Source organism: Oryzias latipes, chromosome 5 (genome assembly GCF_053564925.1).
Source record: "Oryzias latipes strain Hd-rR chromosome 5, Olatipes_Hd-rR_3.1".
In the NCBI taxonomy this organism is placed as follows: domain Eukaryota; kingdom Metazoa; phylum Chordata; class Actinopteri; order Beloniformes; family Adrianichthyidae; genus Oryzias; species Oryzias latipes.
The window spans coordinates 928,174-946,392 of NC_136241.1; the positions used below are offsets into that span (position 1 = coordinate 928,174).

General features: G+C 43.0%; 1 protein-coding gene across 4 annotated transcripts; it reads right to left on the reverse strand.

The window, feature by feature from the left end:
• Positions 1-3,487: 3,487 nt before the first annotated feature.
• On the reverse strand, positions 3,488-15,263 carry LOC144992080 (protein FAM3C-like). Of its 4 annotated transcripts, XM_078946747.1 has the most exons (10): positions 15,066-15,263; positions 14,881-14,991; positions 14,784-14,807; positions 14,558-14,678; positions 14,410-14,468; positions 14,235-14,285; positions 14,066-14,150; positions 13,860-13,986; positions 13,615-13,743; positions 3,488-5,903 (listed from the first exon to the last, which is right to left on the reverse strand). In XM_078946747.1, the coding sequence occupies exons 1-9, from the start codon at positions 15,079-15,081 to the stop codon at positions 13,645-13,647; spliced, it is 693 nt and encodes a 230-aa protein (XP_078802873.1). In that variant the 5' UTR covers positions 15,082-15,263; the 3' UTR covers positions 3,488-5,903; positions 13,615-13,644. The 4 variants fall into 4 exon arrangements, with proteins under 4 accessions (XP_078802873.1, XP_078802874.1, XP_078802872.1 ...); XM_078946748.1 differs by lacking the exon at positions 3,488-5,903 and having other exon boundaries at positions 12,741-13,743; positions 14,890-14,991; XM_078946746.1 differs by lacking the exon at positions 3,488-5,903 and having other exon boundaries at positions 12,741-13,743.
• Positions 15,264-18,219: the final 2,956 nt, after the last annotated feature.

The window sequence follows — 18,219 nt, forward strand, 5'->3', positions numbered from 1 at the left end:
ATTTTCCTAATGTTACTTGCGGTTGTTGATGGTGTAGTGGGTAATCGTGGCTGTGGCTCTCGAGTGTAGAACCAGAATTTCCAGAGCGGGAGCGAGACAATGTTCGTGGGCAGGATCTTGAACCCTGGTGTGGCGTGGTGATCTTGATAAGCGTGGACGCTCGGTGGACCCGTGGCGTGGCCGTGGTCTAGATGAGGACAGCGGCTGTGGCTCTCAGTGGCAGGAAACGTCAGCGGTGGAAGGCTGAGGCTGTAGCTGCTCCGGATGGTGAACTCAGGTGACTCTCGTGGCGTGATAAGGTAACCTGAGTGCAGAGGACAAGACAAGGTTAACTTAGTGCAGAGACTAAGGGGCCAGACGTAGAGCTTCAGGAGACAAGGGCACCGTCAGGGTTAACGAACTGGCGAAGACTGAAGAAGCTGGGTCTCCTTAAGTAGCAGGTGGTTTGATGAGAAGAGTAGTCACAGCTGAGGGAGATGAGCAGCAGAGCAGGAGGGGGAGGAGTCTGACAGGCCACCATGACAATCTCTTCCTTTTTGCCCTCTTATTATTCCTGCAGGGTATCTGATAACTGGCAGTGCGTAGCTGTTTATTGCTCGGGTCTTATTTTTTCCATTGAGCTGGCTTCTCAGGACTTGCCTTACTCGTTGGAGGTATTTAGCCGTTGCAGCTTTCCTTGTTGCCTGCTCCAGGTTGCCATTTGCCTGGGGAATCCCAAGGTACTTGTAGCTGTCCTCGATGTCTGCTATTGTTCCTTCTGGGAGTGAGACCCCTCCTGTGTGGACTACCTTGCCTCTCTTTGTCACCATCCGGCTGCATTTCTCGAGCCCGAATGACATCCCAATGTCAATACTGTAGATCCTGGTGGTGTGGATCAGGGAGTCAATGTCATGCTCGCTCTTAGCATAAAGTTTGATATCATCCATGTAAAGAAAGTGACTGATGTTTATATATATATATATATATATATAAATAACTTCACTTTGCCAATGTGAAACTATGTAGATGTTAAAGGATGGACTTATTTGAGCAAAAACATTAGAGGTTTCTGAAATAAACGCAATATACTTAAGTACAAACCAATTAAATAAGCATTAACGCACCTTAAGTCTTCTTCCAGCATTCTCGTCTGAACAGACGCTGCCAAGGGCCTGGTTCCCCCCGCCAGGGATGGGGTAGGGGACAGAAGATCAGAAGTCCCTCCTTCCTTATGTAATGTATGTGTGTATGTTTGACCATTGATCTGGACAATGAGTCAGAAAAAGACGGTTGGATGATAGAAAAAGCAGTGATTGATTGTTATGTTGTTTGGACGCAGTGTCATGACAAATGATGTGGTTAATATTTCGTCGAAATGATGAGCCTCAAATTTTTGGAAAACTTGTGGGGACAAATCTAAAAAACTCAAGTTGATGGAAAGGCAAAAGTTTTTCCATGGAAGACCAGAACTTTATTGAGTCTGATGTAAACGTTCCCGCTCACCTAACCCTTGTGCTATCTTAGGCACTTTAAAATTGGTAGTTGGGTCATCTAGACCCCACTAGACAGTGCTCTGAACCTTTTTCCTTTAATGATTTGTGATCTTCACTGGTGTCCATGGATTACATGAGATCCTCTCCACATTTATCCACCTTTGTCATGGTAGGGAGAACACGTCAATGGTCATCTTGACCCCATAGGATAGCGCAAGGGTTAAGCAAAAATGTTAGTGAGACGGACAAGTACGCACTAGGACGCTAGGTCATCAGGTGGAAGACAGCAGGAGTCGTGTGTCATTAAATTACAGAAAATGCCTGAGATTTTAGATGAAATTAGAGTGGTGCAGAATGAGAATGGAGGTGAGCAGAGGACAAAACCCTGTTAACACCTCCCACACTGACAAACGCCTCAGGGGGGTACCGTACTTCACCAGGTGACTCAATTCCTGCACTAACTAGGACACACAAGTTCCCATAGACAGACAACATTTAAGCCGGTTAAACTTGCCAGTGAAGTTAATATAGGTCAGGCATCCTAAAAAGAAACGGACAGTTTTACAATGAGCATTACAATCTGCTATGTTAAAAGAGAAATAAGATCCATTTCTGCACATTTCCTTCTGGTAAACAACTAGATGAACTGCTGCAAGCCTTCTAATGACAACATCATCGCCAGTGGATGAAGTGGGAGTCCTGTTGTTCAGCCGGTCTAACACAAAGAACATTGTGTGGGGAAGAATTAATAGGACATGACAGGATAAAGAGTCTCCAAGGCTCCCTGTTCAATGGGCATCTTTTCAGCTGGATAAAAACCCTCTTTTTGGTTTGAGAATTCATATCCTTAAGGGAGCGAGTATGTGTTAAAGGTTAAAAAACGGGAACTCTTCAGCTCTGGGGAACAAAAGCAAATGCTACATAGAACATGCTGGGTGTGGGATCATCACGGTACAGACATATGGAAGGAAAAACTAGATGTGAATATTCAAATCCTTTGGAAAACATTATAAACCTATGAGGCACAGATGCCTCTGCTGGATAGTCTGTACGTTTTAGGTGAATTCACATTGTATGTTTTCTGAAGGAAAAAAAAGGAGTTATTAGGCTTCCTCAGCATGAATCCATGAAGCAGTTTCTCCTTAATTCATACTGAAGCCGAATCCTTTTAAATTAAATTCAGAGGAAACTAAATCAATTTAAATGATCATATGCTACATTTGGCACACAAAAGAAAAACCTATTTATGAAATATGAGTTATCTTTCTGAACCCTTTTCCGACTCGGAAGTGAAATGACATCTGTGGCTCCGCCTTTCACTCCTTGTGGATGGTTACATCATCCTAGAGATGGCCACGGCAGCGTGTCTGCGTTTCTCCCACGAAAACAAACAACATTCAAACTTTAACAAAGATGGACGTGGGTACCGTATATCTGTCTATATTTAGTAGCCCTGGCGTTTATATCATCACAGATAGAACAGTAATAAGTAACATTTTGCAGTGAAATTCTGTTTCAAAATGCAGACACTACCACCAGATGAACAATTCAGGATTGGTTGAAATGATAAGAACATGCTACGTTACGTTTCTTGTCTCTTTGAATCATCATCAACCTCGATATCAAAAATCCTCTTTGCTTTCATGCGGATCGCTTTGCTGGAGACACGCCCACATTTCCGTCTCTGCTCAATAATCTGTGTTCAAGCCATAAACTGTAAAAACAACGGATAAATCGAGGTGTGACGTCACCCATGGAAAAGGCTTTATCTCTAGTTCTCGTGACACCAGGCCAAATCTGTCACTATTACTTCCTGATAGGGGCACCGCCATATTAAAACCAGTGGACAGTGATTGGTCTGAGTCCCTCTGAGTCATCGCATCTACGGCAACGACTGTCGCCAAACAGGAGTGAGCTTATTGAGAGTCCCCACCTCTTTCCACACCTCTACTTATTGTAGCCGGTTCCTCCGCAGGTGCGTGCCACGACGGCAGAAACAAGAGCGAAGACAATAGAAAGGTTCAAGCCCTTTTATTTTTATATTGCCATACCAAAGCAGTGGCACTGCAACCAAAAGATGATGACATCCAATAATGTGATACACACAAATATATTTAAAGAAACAGGTGAAACATGAAACACAATAAATATATGAATGTGAAAACAAACACATACCATAAACAGCAACCCCACGACACGACACACCGCAAAACTGGAAACGGCCAAGTGTTACATCCCACACACACACCTGTTCTCCTTATATACTGTATCACGCCCCTGAACCAAATCCCCATTGGTCACATTATTGAACACTAAAATAGGATTTGTAATTTGCCTCATGGAAACATATCCTTAAAAAAAAAATCGCATTTATTGATAAAAACTTTTTGCTCTTGGAGGAGGTAGTTTTAGGCAAAACTGCAAAGTAAGCACTTTTTTACTTTTACTCTAATTAAATGAGTCACATGACCAACCACTCTGCACAGGAAGACAGTGTCCATCCATTTTCTTCAAACTTGAGTTGCTGGATCCCGTTCCCGCTACTGTTGGGCGAAGGAGGGATACAGCCTGGACATGTTGCTCCGCCGGATCCCACCGGATCCCAGTGGATCCCGGATCTGTGAACATTCTCCGTGTCTTCCATGCATTGGAATGAGAGAAACGCAGACAGAAATGTGAATGTTGGTTTGTGTTTATTCACAGAATTATGATTCAATGGAAACAGTGAAATTGTGTTTTTTGACATTTCTGCAATTTCAATAAAGTTTTGAGCATTCGTGTCATGGAAACGCAGACTGTTCAGCTTTCCTTTCTACAGACAATAACACGGATGAGGAGAATTGTAAAAGCTGTTGAGAGAGAACTCTTCCAACATTTGAATCTGCAAATGTTTTATTTGTTAACCTTTATTCTTATTTTTAGAGTTTTTTCTCCTGCTTCATCCACGTCAAACCCAAGAGACACGGTTAAGTCTTTGGTTTTACTTTTTAACACTTAAAAGGATTGCAAAATGAGAAGAAAAAGGCCTTCATGGATGAAGTCTGCTGCCATTGGCTACTCAAAAGTCAATCAAACGCCTCACACATTCAATGTCAGACCCACATGCTTTTACTAAGATATCTGATTGGTCAGTTCATAACTAGGGTAACATGCGAAAAAGAAAAAAACATCTTTTTAAAATAATTGGGATTGGAAAGAAGATGTTAGGAATAAGGTATCAGAGCAAGAATCCTTATTTTGACAAATAAAATGATGGAAAAATAATCCAATAGTGCCTATGGGAGTTTGGATTCTTGGAACCAGCTGAACTTCCCATTTGGGAACTTGAGAAGGGGACGGGGGGGACGGGTTCATAGTTTTTACTGCCTATGGTTCAAACCAGTTCTTCCTTGCTCTCCTTTGCATCTTCACCAGGAAATATTTAAATCCTTTTTCTGCAGCGTCTTCTTAATATCATCCATCTGCTAGCATCGTTCTCAGAAACGTTCAGGATCCAGCCCTGAATGTGGTGCAGATTCCTCACTAGAATGATCTTTTGTTCGCCACAGCAAGAAATGGAAACACTAAAGGTAAAGTTTTTGCATCATTTCCGAAATTAAGGGTATTTCCTCTACATTACGGCTGGCTGGCAAGTGCAAAACTGCGGAGCCCGTGTCCTGACATTAAGATATAAAAATATATCTTGTTCCCACAGATTAATATCTTGTTCCAACAGATTATTATCTCGTTCGCACAGAAATACTATTCCGTTCCCACAAGATACTATTGCGTTCCCTTAAAATACTATTCCGTTCCCTCGAAATGATTAACTCGTGCGAACGCAATAATTATGTCGTTCGAACGCAATAATTAATCCGTTCGAAAGCAATAATTATTCACGTCATAAGTCATTCACGCGGATATGCTCTCTGTACGCCGGAAAAAGCCGCTTTCAGCGGTAACTTCCGTGTCTCTGTGACCCATATTCGTTCAAAAAAGGAACATGAAAAACAAAAATGATCACTTTATTACCATCTCAATGAATATAAGAAAAATATCAAAAGATTTATGATACCTAGGCTGCTTTGTCATATGATAGCTCCTGGCTAGGCTACTACTAGCGCCGCCGCAGAGCTCTTCGATGTATGCCGGCATTTGGGCAACTGGCTGGTCGGTTGACAGACAGTTGATACTGTAGTTTAGGGTCGAATAGGAATAATAATATTCAGGACTTGTCTTTTATTAACTTTAGCAGTCAGTCGCTTTACATTTGAAGGCTATAGACCTTTTTCGCAAAAACCGGAAACACGTCATCAGAGTGTAAACCTAGTTACGGCTTGTGCTTCGCTGGCGGAGGAATGGCAGAGTCTTGAGTGTTTTCGAAGAGCCTGAGTTGTGTTCCGAGGTTCATCAGCGCCGATGGGGTGAAGAGTGTGAAGATGCATTTGGCCACTAAAAGAAAAAAATTGGACAATGGATATAAATTAGTCCACGAAGAGTTTATCCACCATTACCAAGGTAAGCTTCAGCTAGCTTTAGCCATAGCCGCATCACCGGTAACTCTGTGTGTTTACGTCAACTGTAAATCCTGGTGTTATTAATTTGTAATATAAGGTATAACACATCGCAGTGAATATATTGTGTGTATGTTTAAGTGAAAAGGCACGAGATTAACATAACAACCAAAAATTTGGTGAAGCTGTACTAGTAGGTAAATAAGATAGAAATGTTAAGTTGCCCGTTTGCGTGTTCATTCTTTTTGCTGCGGTTGCGGCACTTTCTTTACTTATTAGTATTATTTTTCTGAAAGTATGGTGAGCAGAAGTCCTCTTTTCCTGGACATGTCCTCTTTTTTATACATATATAATAAAATAACATTGAACATAGATGAAATGTAATCATATTTGCTTTATGTACGCAGCTCTGCACACCAATTACTCTCGATGAAATATCTCACAAACTCACTTCACTCCTCTTTTTTACAAACTCAAATCTGGTCACCTACTGAAAGTTATAGTTTCGTGTTACATTGATGTAGCAACATAAGTATGTCTTAATTGTAACCTATTTAATTTATTGTGTCTAGATATCACTGGATGCAGAAAGTGCCAACCTGAAAGCTTTCTTCTGCAGTTGTGCTGCTGGTAAAGGATTCTGCAATCACATAGTTGCCATCCTGTTCCAGACCGCACATTATTCACAGCTGGGTCTGCAGGCTGCTCCCCCCCCCCCCCCCCCCCCGGCCTGCACAAGTGGCTTGCAAAGATGGCACAGAACAAGAGCACAGGTGGGTTTGTGATCATATTGTCATTATTTTTTAAGAACGGATGTGTATCCATAACAACTCTAAATTATTATAAAAACACCCCCAGTAGTGACTACAGACTAATTGCTTTTTGCCTTTTACTTATAAGGGAATCCATCCTGAACCGGTTAGTGAGCTGGTGGTGCAAAAGCCCAAAACAGTTGGCAGAGACGGTCTGAGGTCCACACTGTACAAGACATATACAAGTGATTAACTTAACTTTTTGTTGCTTTGTGAGAGCAAGTTAAAATGTTTTTTTCTAATCTTATGACTAACCAAATTATGGTTACAGCAGATAGAATGAATTAAATTTAAATGTAGTTATGCACTTATGTCTAACTTTTGTGTGTGACCAATAATCTTGTGTTTCTCTTGTGTAGGTCCACTGCCAGATCCATATATGATGGCATCTGGAAGCAAATTATGCCAGGTTGGACAGGACAAGTAGAAAAAAAAAAAAAAAAAAAGAATTTTGACCAAAATTGTTTTATTTGTTCAACTAATTTTTTTGTTAAGTCAAAGTCACATTTCAACAGAAAAATATTAAGAATATAACAATTATATTTAATTAGATTTTAAGAATATGTGGAAACACTAAATTTTTCCATACTATTTGCACATTATACATTATTTACATATCAAACATTAATTCACTCTTCAAAACAAAACTTCCTTGATAATTTGCCAAAACACGGCAGTTAAGCCAGATCTGATTCACACTGCCCATCAGTGTGAGCGGCACGGGAGAGTCCCTGATGTGAAAGGACTTTATCCTACCGATCACTCTTTCCACTATAATTCTGAGGCGGGCAATGGCTGCGGTTTGTTCTGTTTCCTCCTTGCTGATGGAGCTGAAAGCTTAAAAGGTGGAATGATGATCTTAGATCCATTGTCAGTAAGGAGGTCTTGAACGAGGACCTCTTTGTCCGCCATGACATCGTCTCCTGGCTCCAGCAAAGGAACTTGGCTTCTAAGTCATGGATGTAATCCAAAGCCTCATCCAGAGCACCTGTGAAGATAAAGAAATTAAAAACTAGTCTTAACATATTTATGCTACCTTTCAACACAACACAGTAATCATGTTTCGAAAAGTGTTTTAAGTATTTAATTACAAATACATTTCATTTATTTTTGTTAAGGAAATACAAAATGACAAAATACTCAAAAGTAATTAAATACATGTAATTAAATTGGGGAGAGCGTGAACAGCTTTTATTATAAACATTCATTTGTTCAGGTAGAAATGCATTTATCCAATAACGGTACACATAGTTGACTAACGTTAACCAAACACATTATGAACAACCTTACCTGCAGGTGTGTCACGTAGTCGTGATCCATCTTTACTGCCTTAGTTTAGCTTAGCCACCGTGTCGCTAGCTTCACAGCATAGCTGCATAGCCTGACGTTTGAGGTTCTGTCATATACTGACTCCCTTATCAAAGGAGCAGTAAAGTTGTTCCAAGGGAAAAGGCTCGGGACAACACCACTGTTCAGGCGACGAACGACGCAGCCGCACCACAATCCGGAGCGAAATGCCGGCTGCAGCAGACGGTGCTACCTGTGTTTACATTAAAACTATGCCCTTCATCTCTTCAGACTGCCTGTATCCATTTGGGTTTCAGGTTTGGATCCACAGGAAAATAATGCAATGAAAGGTAGGGCTGTTTTTGGTTAGGAGGACGAACAGCCTGGAACATAACAGAAACTGCAACTCTTCGACTCTGCCATTCTTCATATCTGCCGCTATGCTAACAGGAAGTTGTTTTACACGTCAGTGACGTATTTCCGGTCGAAAAATACGGAAGTGTGAAAAAGGTCTATTAGTTACTTAATATCATATTAAGCTGGCTTCTTCGCCTAAAGCACTTACCTTTAGCTCGTAGCATGACAACAATAGCTGTACGTCACGTTTCCCAGCATGCTTAGCGGCCAATCATTGGTCTTGTTGTTGAACCTTGGTCACAGGGACACGGTGATTGGACAATGATTGGCCGCTAAGCATGCTGGGAAACGTGACGTACTGCTATTGTTGTTATGCTACGTGCTAAAGGTAAGTGCTTTAGGCGAAGCAGCCAAATTAATATGATATTTTTCAGATTTTCATCGAGACAATAACAGATCGACCATTCTTGCTTTTATTTTTACCCCTATTGCAGAGGTGGGCACTGAGGGCCGCATTCCTGCATGTTTTCCAGCATACCCTGCTCTGGCATGTTCTGATTGGCTGGACACACCTGAACCAGGTAATCAGCCATGAGTAGGGCAAGGATGTCTGGAAATCATGCAGACACACCGGCCCTCGAGGCCTGGAATTGCCCACCCCTGCCCTATTGAATGCTCACAGTGACACGGAAGTAGTGGCAGGAAGCGGCTTTTGCAGCAAGATGACGGAGGGCGTACCAGATGATGTGAACGTGAATACGAATGGATGCTTCTGTGCTTTTTAAAATAAATAAATCTGTACAAAACAGACAGCGAACAATGGAGAAAAAATTAACAAAAGCGAGCAGCTGCTAACGGGAATACCCGTAAAAAAAACAATACTAAATAAATGTGTAAAATCATACAAGGTTAGCTTTATATCATGCCATCTCCAGGATTCTGGATGTTCCCTTTGCGTCAGAAGCCACGCCTCTGCTTTTGCTGTCGTGTTTCAGGATTTGTTAGTTTGGACTGGGATTTGTTGTTGTTGTATCTTAAATGCAAACGTTTCTGGCACCTCTCGGCCACCGTAGAATGGGCCCTTTAAATTTTAGCTTAGAACTTAAGATAAATATTCAAGTTCAAATTTTCCAAGGGTGTATTCAGACTGGGAAAACTGTTCGGTCCGGACCCAGTCTGCTAATTTGGTCCAGAGTAAGTCCTGAACCTTGCGTTTGGTCTGTATTTAGTCTGCCGTCAAGCGGCCTTTCCTGATTCTAACCAAAGCTGGTAAACAAAACCCTGTGACTAAAAAACTCTTCACTCATTGGTTAGGAATAACTAGGGCGGGGCAAAGCAACCAGAGGCAGAAGTAATGGATGTCCTGCGCTTTGCAGTCCTTCTCGGGGTAGTTTATTCAAACTTTACATAAGAACCATGCCTCAGTAGATGCTGATTAGCTGATTGAATCCGCCCACGTTTCAGATTGACTGAAAACCCCTGATCCAGGTGAGGAACAGGGCTGATGACCCCTGATCACAGTCTCTAACTGAGGCACAAAAATTTGAAGTTGCAGCTGTTTTTCCTAAAAGTTGAATAAAAAGTAATAAAATGTTTAATTAAATTAGTTGAAAATTTGTCCAGGTCCTTGTTTTTCCTAAAAGTTTATGAAAAGACGCTGCAACGTGTGTCACGTTAAAAGTTGTTTTGATGAGCCTGCATTCATCCAATAGCTTTTCAGTTTCTGTGTCTCATCGTCGTGGTTTTATGGGATTGTTTTGAGAGAATTCTGTTAAGCAACTATAAGGGAGCTTTAGGATGATGTCACAGCAGCGTGTGCTGCGTAACGAGACACAGAAAATCATTTAAAACATGTTTTCTTCTGTGTCGTTTTTTTTTTTTTTTTTTTTTAACTTGTCCTGTCCAACAGCTGGGCAGGCAGATGAGAGCTGAGGGCCTCTTGTGTTGGACATATTTTACTTTAACAATAGGGGTTATTAATCTTCAGACAAACCAGAGGTATGTCTGGATAAACCCCTTTTGTAATTGAGGCCAAACTTTATTAATTTCAACCATGTTTGAAAATCTTGGGTGTTGGACCGGACGGAAAAAGAAAGAAGGGAAGAAGAGGGAGGGATGTTAAAGAGGGGGGTGGGGGGGTGGGGGTGGGGGTTAGGAGGGTGATAATAGGAGGGGAGGGGGGATAAGACCATGAAGCAGCATAACGCAACAAGTTTACTGGTTGTTTATCATTACGGTAAGGTTCAAATGTAGTACAAAAAGGGCGGGGCCTGTCCACACACACACTCAAATGTTATCAACACACCTGTTAGCTGCAAAAATGTCCACATGTCGACATGTACACAAAACAGATAGTGTTCACACACGCATACTTATGCCTTAAAACCAACTAGTGTGAAATATTTCAGTCATTCAATCATGCAAACTGTTAGTGCAAAGGTGAGCTAACACCAGTGCTCAGGTGAGTGTTTATGTCCTTCTAAAATGGATGGTGGAACGTGAAAAGAAGGAGGGAGAGTGCCCAGCCATCCCCACCCCAAGACCCCCGCCGCAGCAGCAGCGGCAGCCGGAATCCCCCCAACGCCACACGGGAACAGGCAGGGAACAACCGCCCCCCGGGCGACCAAGACCGCCACCCAGGCCAGGGCCAGCAGGACCGCCGCGAGGCCCCCAGAGCCAGAGAGCAGGGAAGCACAGAGGGAAAGAGAACGCCGCCCCAGCCCAACCAGGAGAGCAGCCCCCCCACCACGCCGGGAGAGCCCAACGCAGGGCCCCACCGGAGAAGGACGCCCACAGCCCCAGACGAGCACCCCATCACCACCCAGGAGTTCCGGGCATCCCCCCGCCCCAACCCCAGGTACGAGCCAGGACCCCCCAAGGGAGACCCGCTCCGCACTCCAGGCAGCCACCCACCCGGCCCACGGTTGGTCAAGGGAGGAGCAAGGCAGGGGCCCGCCGCCCCCACCCAGGAAGGGGGAACCCCGGGAAAAAAAAAGGGGGCCCACAAGGGCTGTTGTAAATATGGCCCGACCAGGCTCAGTCACAGTTGGAGATTTGGCGGGGCCCAGCACTCAGGGGCAAGGACCAGGGCCCACCCCCCAGGAACACGAACACCCCCGGCTCAGGTGTAATGTGAACCCCCCCAACGCGCGGAGAGAGCACCGCCGGGCCCAGGGAACCGGCACCCAGGGGACACGGCCGCCGTTGCCAAGGGGCCCGCACCCCCCACCAGGGAAGGGGTAGGGGACAGATGGTCCTAGGTCCCACCTTCCTTGCAAAATGTGTGTGCGTGTATGTGTGTTTGAGAGGGTGTGTGTGTGCATGTGTGTGTGTTTATGTTGGAATGTATATATTGAGGGGGGAGGGGTGTGTGAACTAAGGGGGGTGCAGTTAAAATTGGCGGGTAGGGCACTAAGGGGACATCTCCTGATTACTCACAGTGACGTCCCCTCACCCTCCCCACCAAGGGGCCCTAAATGTCTAAGGTGAGGTTAAAATTGGCGGGTAGGGTGCTAGGAAGACATCTGCTGCTTGCTGGCAGTGATCTCCAAGCACCCCCCCTACCAAGGACCCTACATGTCTAAGGTGCAAATAAAACCGTAAGAGGGGGGGCCCACTCCATACGGCAACCATGTTTTCTTCTGTGTTGAAATAAACAAGTAAGGACCCTTTTTTCCTCTTTGATTACGACAATTGTTGCTTTATTTTTTGTCCTCGGCTCCTCTGTTGCTACATTGTGTTTTGATCATGTGACCACTGGCTACGGTGGCGCTCCGTGGACGGATTGTAGCCAGACTGAGGAATCTCAGAGTGAACCGGAGCTCAGTCTGACTGGAAACGAACCGAGACCACATCCAAAGACGGGTCCCAGAGCGGTTCCCAGGGTCCTTGGAGATATTCTGACTAAAATTTGTGCTGGGTCATCGGGAAAACAAACTCTGTTTCACTGCAACCCTTGTGCTATCCTAGGCACTTTAACATTGGGAGTTGGGTCATCTAGACCCACTAGAAAGTGCTCTGAACCTTTTATCTTCAATGATTTGTGATCTTCACTGGTGTCCATGGATTACATGAAATCTTTCCACCTTTATCCACCTTTGTCATGGTAGGGAGAACACGTCAATGGAAGGGGGGGGGTCATCTAAGATAGCACAAAGGTTAAGCGGACTAAACATGTCCAGTCTGAATCCAGCCTAAATCTTTAAATCTGTTTTGAAATCAGTAGAAGAGTGTCATCAGAGCTTCTTATCCCACTGAGAAAGCATTAGGTGGTAACACTTATATAGGAAAAGATAAATGTTCATACAAATATCCCAGGAAACATTTTTATGCTTTATTTTTATTCCATCATAACAATATTCACACTTGTGAAGCTTCTGTACACAATGTCCAGGTATGCTGGTTCATCACTTCACTCTGAGCCAATAGCTGACGCGCTCACTTTCCTCACAGCCAATCACCTTTAAATGCCTGCCTTTAAATTCATTCAACTTTCTTTATCCACATTCCAGACATTTTGCTGGCCCGTTCTCCCTCTGGCTCTTGGATTGGGCGCTGTCTGGCCTTCACCGCCATCAGCGTCCGCGCTCTGGGGTCTCTTTACTTGGTTAGAGGCATCAGTGAGGTAGGTTTTCTGCAGCCCTGAACCAAACAGCCAAACACCTTTGACTGCTCAAGCTTCATTATGAAATCTGTCAATCACACTCTCAAGAGCTGTCCTTATAGAAATCATGTTTTTGTACAAAGAAAACATTCAAATCTAACTAACCATCAAACAGAAAAATACCAAGAACTCCCAAAGTTTGTGTTTTAGGACTGGAGTGGCCTTCTGTTGGTATCATTTCACAAAGTCTTTACAGACAGTCAGAGTAGGCATGTCCAAAGTCTGGCCTGTGGGCCAAATGCTGCCCGTAGGCTCCCGTTATGAACTTAGATCTTAATTTCTTGATTGTGATTGGTTAAATTCAGAGGATGTTTGAAGTGAGCAGTTAATCATAAACCCAGACTGAATATTGGTTAAACCTTTTTTCTTCTTCATTTGATTTCTTCAAACACAAAATTCCCAGTTATTTTCCCCGAATGTTTTTAAACGTATTTCTGTTCTATGTAAGGAAATGAAACGGATCCCGTTTTCATTCGTATTAAATGTCTTCATGAGGGTTGACAGAGTGCAGGCCGGACGGCGGGCCTCACCAAAGCTGCCCAAACGTTTGGACGCTCCTGTTATTGTGTGGCGTTTGGGGTTCTGGGGAAACATCCGGCCACCTCCACCATGTTTGGCCATGTCTCATAAGCGTTCGTTTTCTCGTCGTTAACAGCTTGCTGACATGTGAAAGGGAAAAAAACATTCCTTTGATTAATCGTATGTGTTTTACATCCCTTGGTCCCTTCGGACACAAATAGAACAAAAACAGCGACGCATGAAGAACCTCACTAACCTTCTCGAAGGCGCTTTTGGTTTTTGTCGCAGCTCTCCCGACAAACACCCAGTTGTCTTTGAGTTTCAGAGAAGTGATGAAAGAGCTTCCCATTCCCACAAATGTCTCCTTAATTTCGTTTGTCAATCTGGCACAACAAAGCAGACGGGGTCAGCGTTTCTTCTGTGGGGCTTTTTCAGCCGTTAATAGAAGGTTTTTGGGCTTACAGCGTCGCAACATCATTGAAAGACGCCACCAGCACGATCCTCCCGGGTTTGATCTCTTTCAGGTATGCCAGGATGTCTTCTCTGTCTTTTGTCAAAGTAGAAAAAAATAAAAGCTTGTACTTCAATGTAATGAATAAAGTCTGAAGCCTCAAAAAAGCCAAACCCATACTTCCAATATCCATGTTAAGGAAGCCGCATTTTTCTACAACTCCCTTTTCACCTGATGGGAAGTAAAAGTGTTTGTTAGTTTGTTACAACCACAGAGAAAAGGACAGTTTACCTTGAAACAGATGTTTAAATATCCAACAACAACCAGTGAAATGTGCGTGGGTTTTTTTTCTCACCATCCACCACCACAATGTTCAGTCCTTGCCTCACATTGTTTAATACACTATTCATGACACTATGGAGACACACATGAAGAAAAGCAGCCACTGTCTTTGCTTCTGGAACATTGAGACGTCCTTTATACCCACGTGAACGGATTCGTACATTTTACCGTTGAAACAGATGTGCGGCCCGACTATATCACCAGCCCCGCTCCTGACGCTCACAGCAAAATGACCAGGCGGGCAATCTCTGGAGAGGTTGCACTTATGTGCACGTTTGATTTCTAATGGAAGTACACACGCATAAGTTCTGGGTTATGATTTTATAATTTTAAGAAAAAAAGGTATAAAAGAGGATTCATTTAGAAAGTGTTGATCCTTTGACTCACCTGCTAGGATTTCTCCCTCATCACCTGTAAGACATAAAAAAAGATGATGGTCCGCTTTAAGGCGATAGGAGATGAATTTTATTGAAATATATCTTACTCAAAATACTTTTAGCTTTTGTCCGTTGGAAGTTCTGGGCATCAAATGAGTTCTTAAAAACTTCTTGTGCAACAAGAAGAAGAATGATGACTGCAGCAAAGAGCAGAACAGCTGCCAGCAGAACAGAGAGAGGATCAGCGTCTGTCACAGCAGACCTACGATCCTGACAAAAGGAAAAAGCTTACCTTGACATTTCATCATTTCAAATTCCAACGTTTTCCGCTGCTTTCAGAGCAAGAGTCTTTTCAGCTGTACTTCTCCAGAAAAGCATATTTCAGGAGCGGCAGCGTCTGATAACATCTCACCTGGACCTCATGCTTGTAACAACCACATGTTATTTGGATTTGCAAAGGTCAGGTGTCTGTGCTGAATAAAAACCAGGATGTGGCAGAAAAAAGAGACACACACCCTTTCTGAACTTGAAGATCAAGTTTATGTGGTGACAAATAAACGAAATTGAGAATGATGGCTCCTGAGCAACAAGGAAGTGGATAATGTTCACCTGCTGCACCCGAAAAGTGAGGCACAATCTAGTTTTTTTAAATGAAAGCGTAAATGAAAAAACAAGGGGTTAAAGAATCATTGTACCGATTGTCAGAGTTTCTATTTGTATGTAAATGTGAGCAAAGCTCATCTCTGCATAAAGCAGCTCCCAGAAAAAAGCCAGGGACCAAGAAAGAAAACAATCAAAGGATTAAGCTTCAACTATGAAAAACATTTTCTGATTAACCCCCCCCCCAAGAAAAAAACAACATTAAATCAGACAAGAAATCAACACACGAAACCCAGAAACCTAGCAGACAAAAAGCAGAAACTACAATTATTAGAGCAAAGACAGCATGAATGTGGTTCTGCATGATCCTGGAGTGGAAGCATTGTTGGCATGTAGCTCTGCGTGCACAGGAACTTGTCATCAATCACCTGTCAGTAGCCAAAAATGTCCCAATCCTTTAAGAGCAGAGGTCAATGCTGCGTGTCAACAAGAATCCACCCGTTGACGTGGGACTCTGAAGGAAAACCTGAGGGGATTTCACTGAACTGCAGAAATATGTTCTCATTTCTGCAATTCCATTACCTAAACTAACATAGCCGGTTTAGTCAAAGGAGTACAGAATAACTATATAATAACAGCGTCGTAGAAGTCTGTGATGGGAATGAAACTTCCAAATGTTGCTTTAAAGAGCCATGATTAGTGCAATCCTCGATTAAATACGGCGTGTGTACTTATGCTGTTTGCTGTTCGCCTCTGATTGGTGTGAAGGGAAACGTTTGGGAACATTTTTATCAGAGTTTAAGTCAAGATAAATGCATTTCAGTAAAAAGCCTGTTGTGCAGCAAAAGGACAACTAAAAAATAAATAAACATTTAAAGTAAACCACAGATATTTATAGGCTCCAAGTCAACATGATTTCATATTTGAATCCACATTCACAGGATGTGAATATTCTGTTAAAAAACAATAACATTCACAATCATCTGTTTACCAGTTTGCTTAAAATCAGGGAATCATAGAAATACCAGAAAAAGTTCATTTTCTTCTTTGATTTTAACTTCTTCTGTCAAACAAGTGAGCAAGCAGATGAGCGCTGAAGGCCTTTTGTGTTGAACAGGTTTGACTTTTACAAAAAAAGGTTATGAAACTTCAGATAGCCAGGGGGTAAATTTCTATGAACCCCTTTTGATTTTTTGATTTTTATTTATTTATTTGTACATTTTATGTTTTAAGTATATATACATATTATTTTTATTAAAGGGGAGGGAGAGGGGAAAAGTGTGTGTGTGTGTGTGTGGGGGGGGTTGAAGAAAAAGAAATGAAGAGGGAGGGGGAGAAAGTGAGGGGATGCAAGTGCCGAGTTGCTAAATTGAATAGGTTATTATTTTAAGCTGTGAAACATTTATGCTAGATCTGCTGGAAAGACAAATATTACATCCAAACATGAAATTCTGACACTAAGATAAGTCATCTGTCCATCAATACACTGTGGGTTAGGAGGAGAGATGAAGCAGACCGGGAGCAGTGTGACAGTGTGCACGTGGAGGTGGAGTTACATGCACGCTGCCGTAGTGAACCATGTGAGCATAAGGGGAACCAGATCCTCCCCAGACCAACCCCAGACCAGGACAGGGGGGGGACACCTCTGGACCAGGAAAAACCCCAATGACGGGACCCACGCATCCCGAGCGGGGGGGGGGGGGGGGGGACCACCCATCCACCCAGTCAGGTGCAGAGGAGGCCCCCCTACGGGGTTCCCCCTTGCACCGGGAGGCATAGGCGATTCTGTTGTCAGAAGCCCCAGGACACAGGACAGGCGCGCTCCATCGTACCAGAAGTACCGGAAAAAGTTCATTTTCATTTGACACCCTTTCGAAGGTACAACAATTCTCCCCTTACAGCTCTTTCTGTTTGAAGTTTGATTGAACTAGAAAAATAGTGCCACAAACATCTCCCTCAGTAATAAGGAGCCTGCTCTGAGGGCGTTTCTTTTTTAATGAATATCTCAGGCTTTGTGTGACCTCAACAAGCCATACTCCTCTCATCAGTGGTGACGTTTGCAAATAAAGCTTTCATTATCTGTGCACAAACACGACACAACTTTCAGCTTTATTGCAGGACCTTCATTGTCCTGATTCCAGTGATTTGTAATACCAAAACAGACCAGCAGGGGGCCTGTGTGCACCACCACAAACTGATCAGAGGGAAACAAACCACTGATTTTTAAAAAGCAGGTATTTAAGATTAGTGTCAGGTTAGAACATTATAAAGTCAGAAACATACAGCAAACGCAAAGTGTATTTGAAAGGGTTTTTTATTATTAAAAACAAAAATGTGATGATGATGAACTAAATGAGGACAATCACAACAAAATTAGAGAGACAGGAATCTATTTTATGTCCATTTATTTCTTAAAATGCATCATGGACATACAATATAGACGCCCCAAATACTGTTCATGTCATTGACAAGAACAGCTGTTTTGATTACATACAGTATAAAAATAGAAAGACAGAAACACAACAGTTGTGTTTGCTTGCAGCTTCCAACCGAGTGCTTCTTTATTTTCTTTTTGTGCTAAAGAGTCAGAAACATCAGCAGCATCTCTCAACCTCAGTCCCTTTAAAAGTCAATGGAGTCTGAGCTCCACAGCAAATTGATCCTAAGCGGGTTCATGTTAGCATGAAAGGGGAATCATTTCAAAGGGAAAGCAGCAACTCAGAGTCTGAGTCTTACCGCGGCTATTCTGAGCTTCAAATCCATCCGATTGTTTCAAATGATATAGCGTTTATCTTTCCGACGACCTTCCACTGCTGGATCTTTCAGACGTGGTCGGCAGCTCCCTC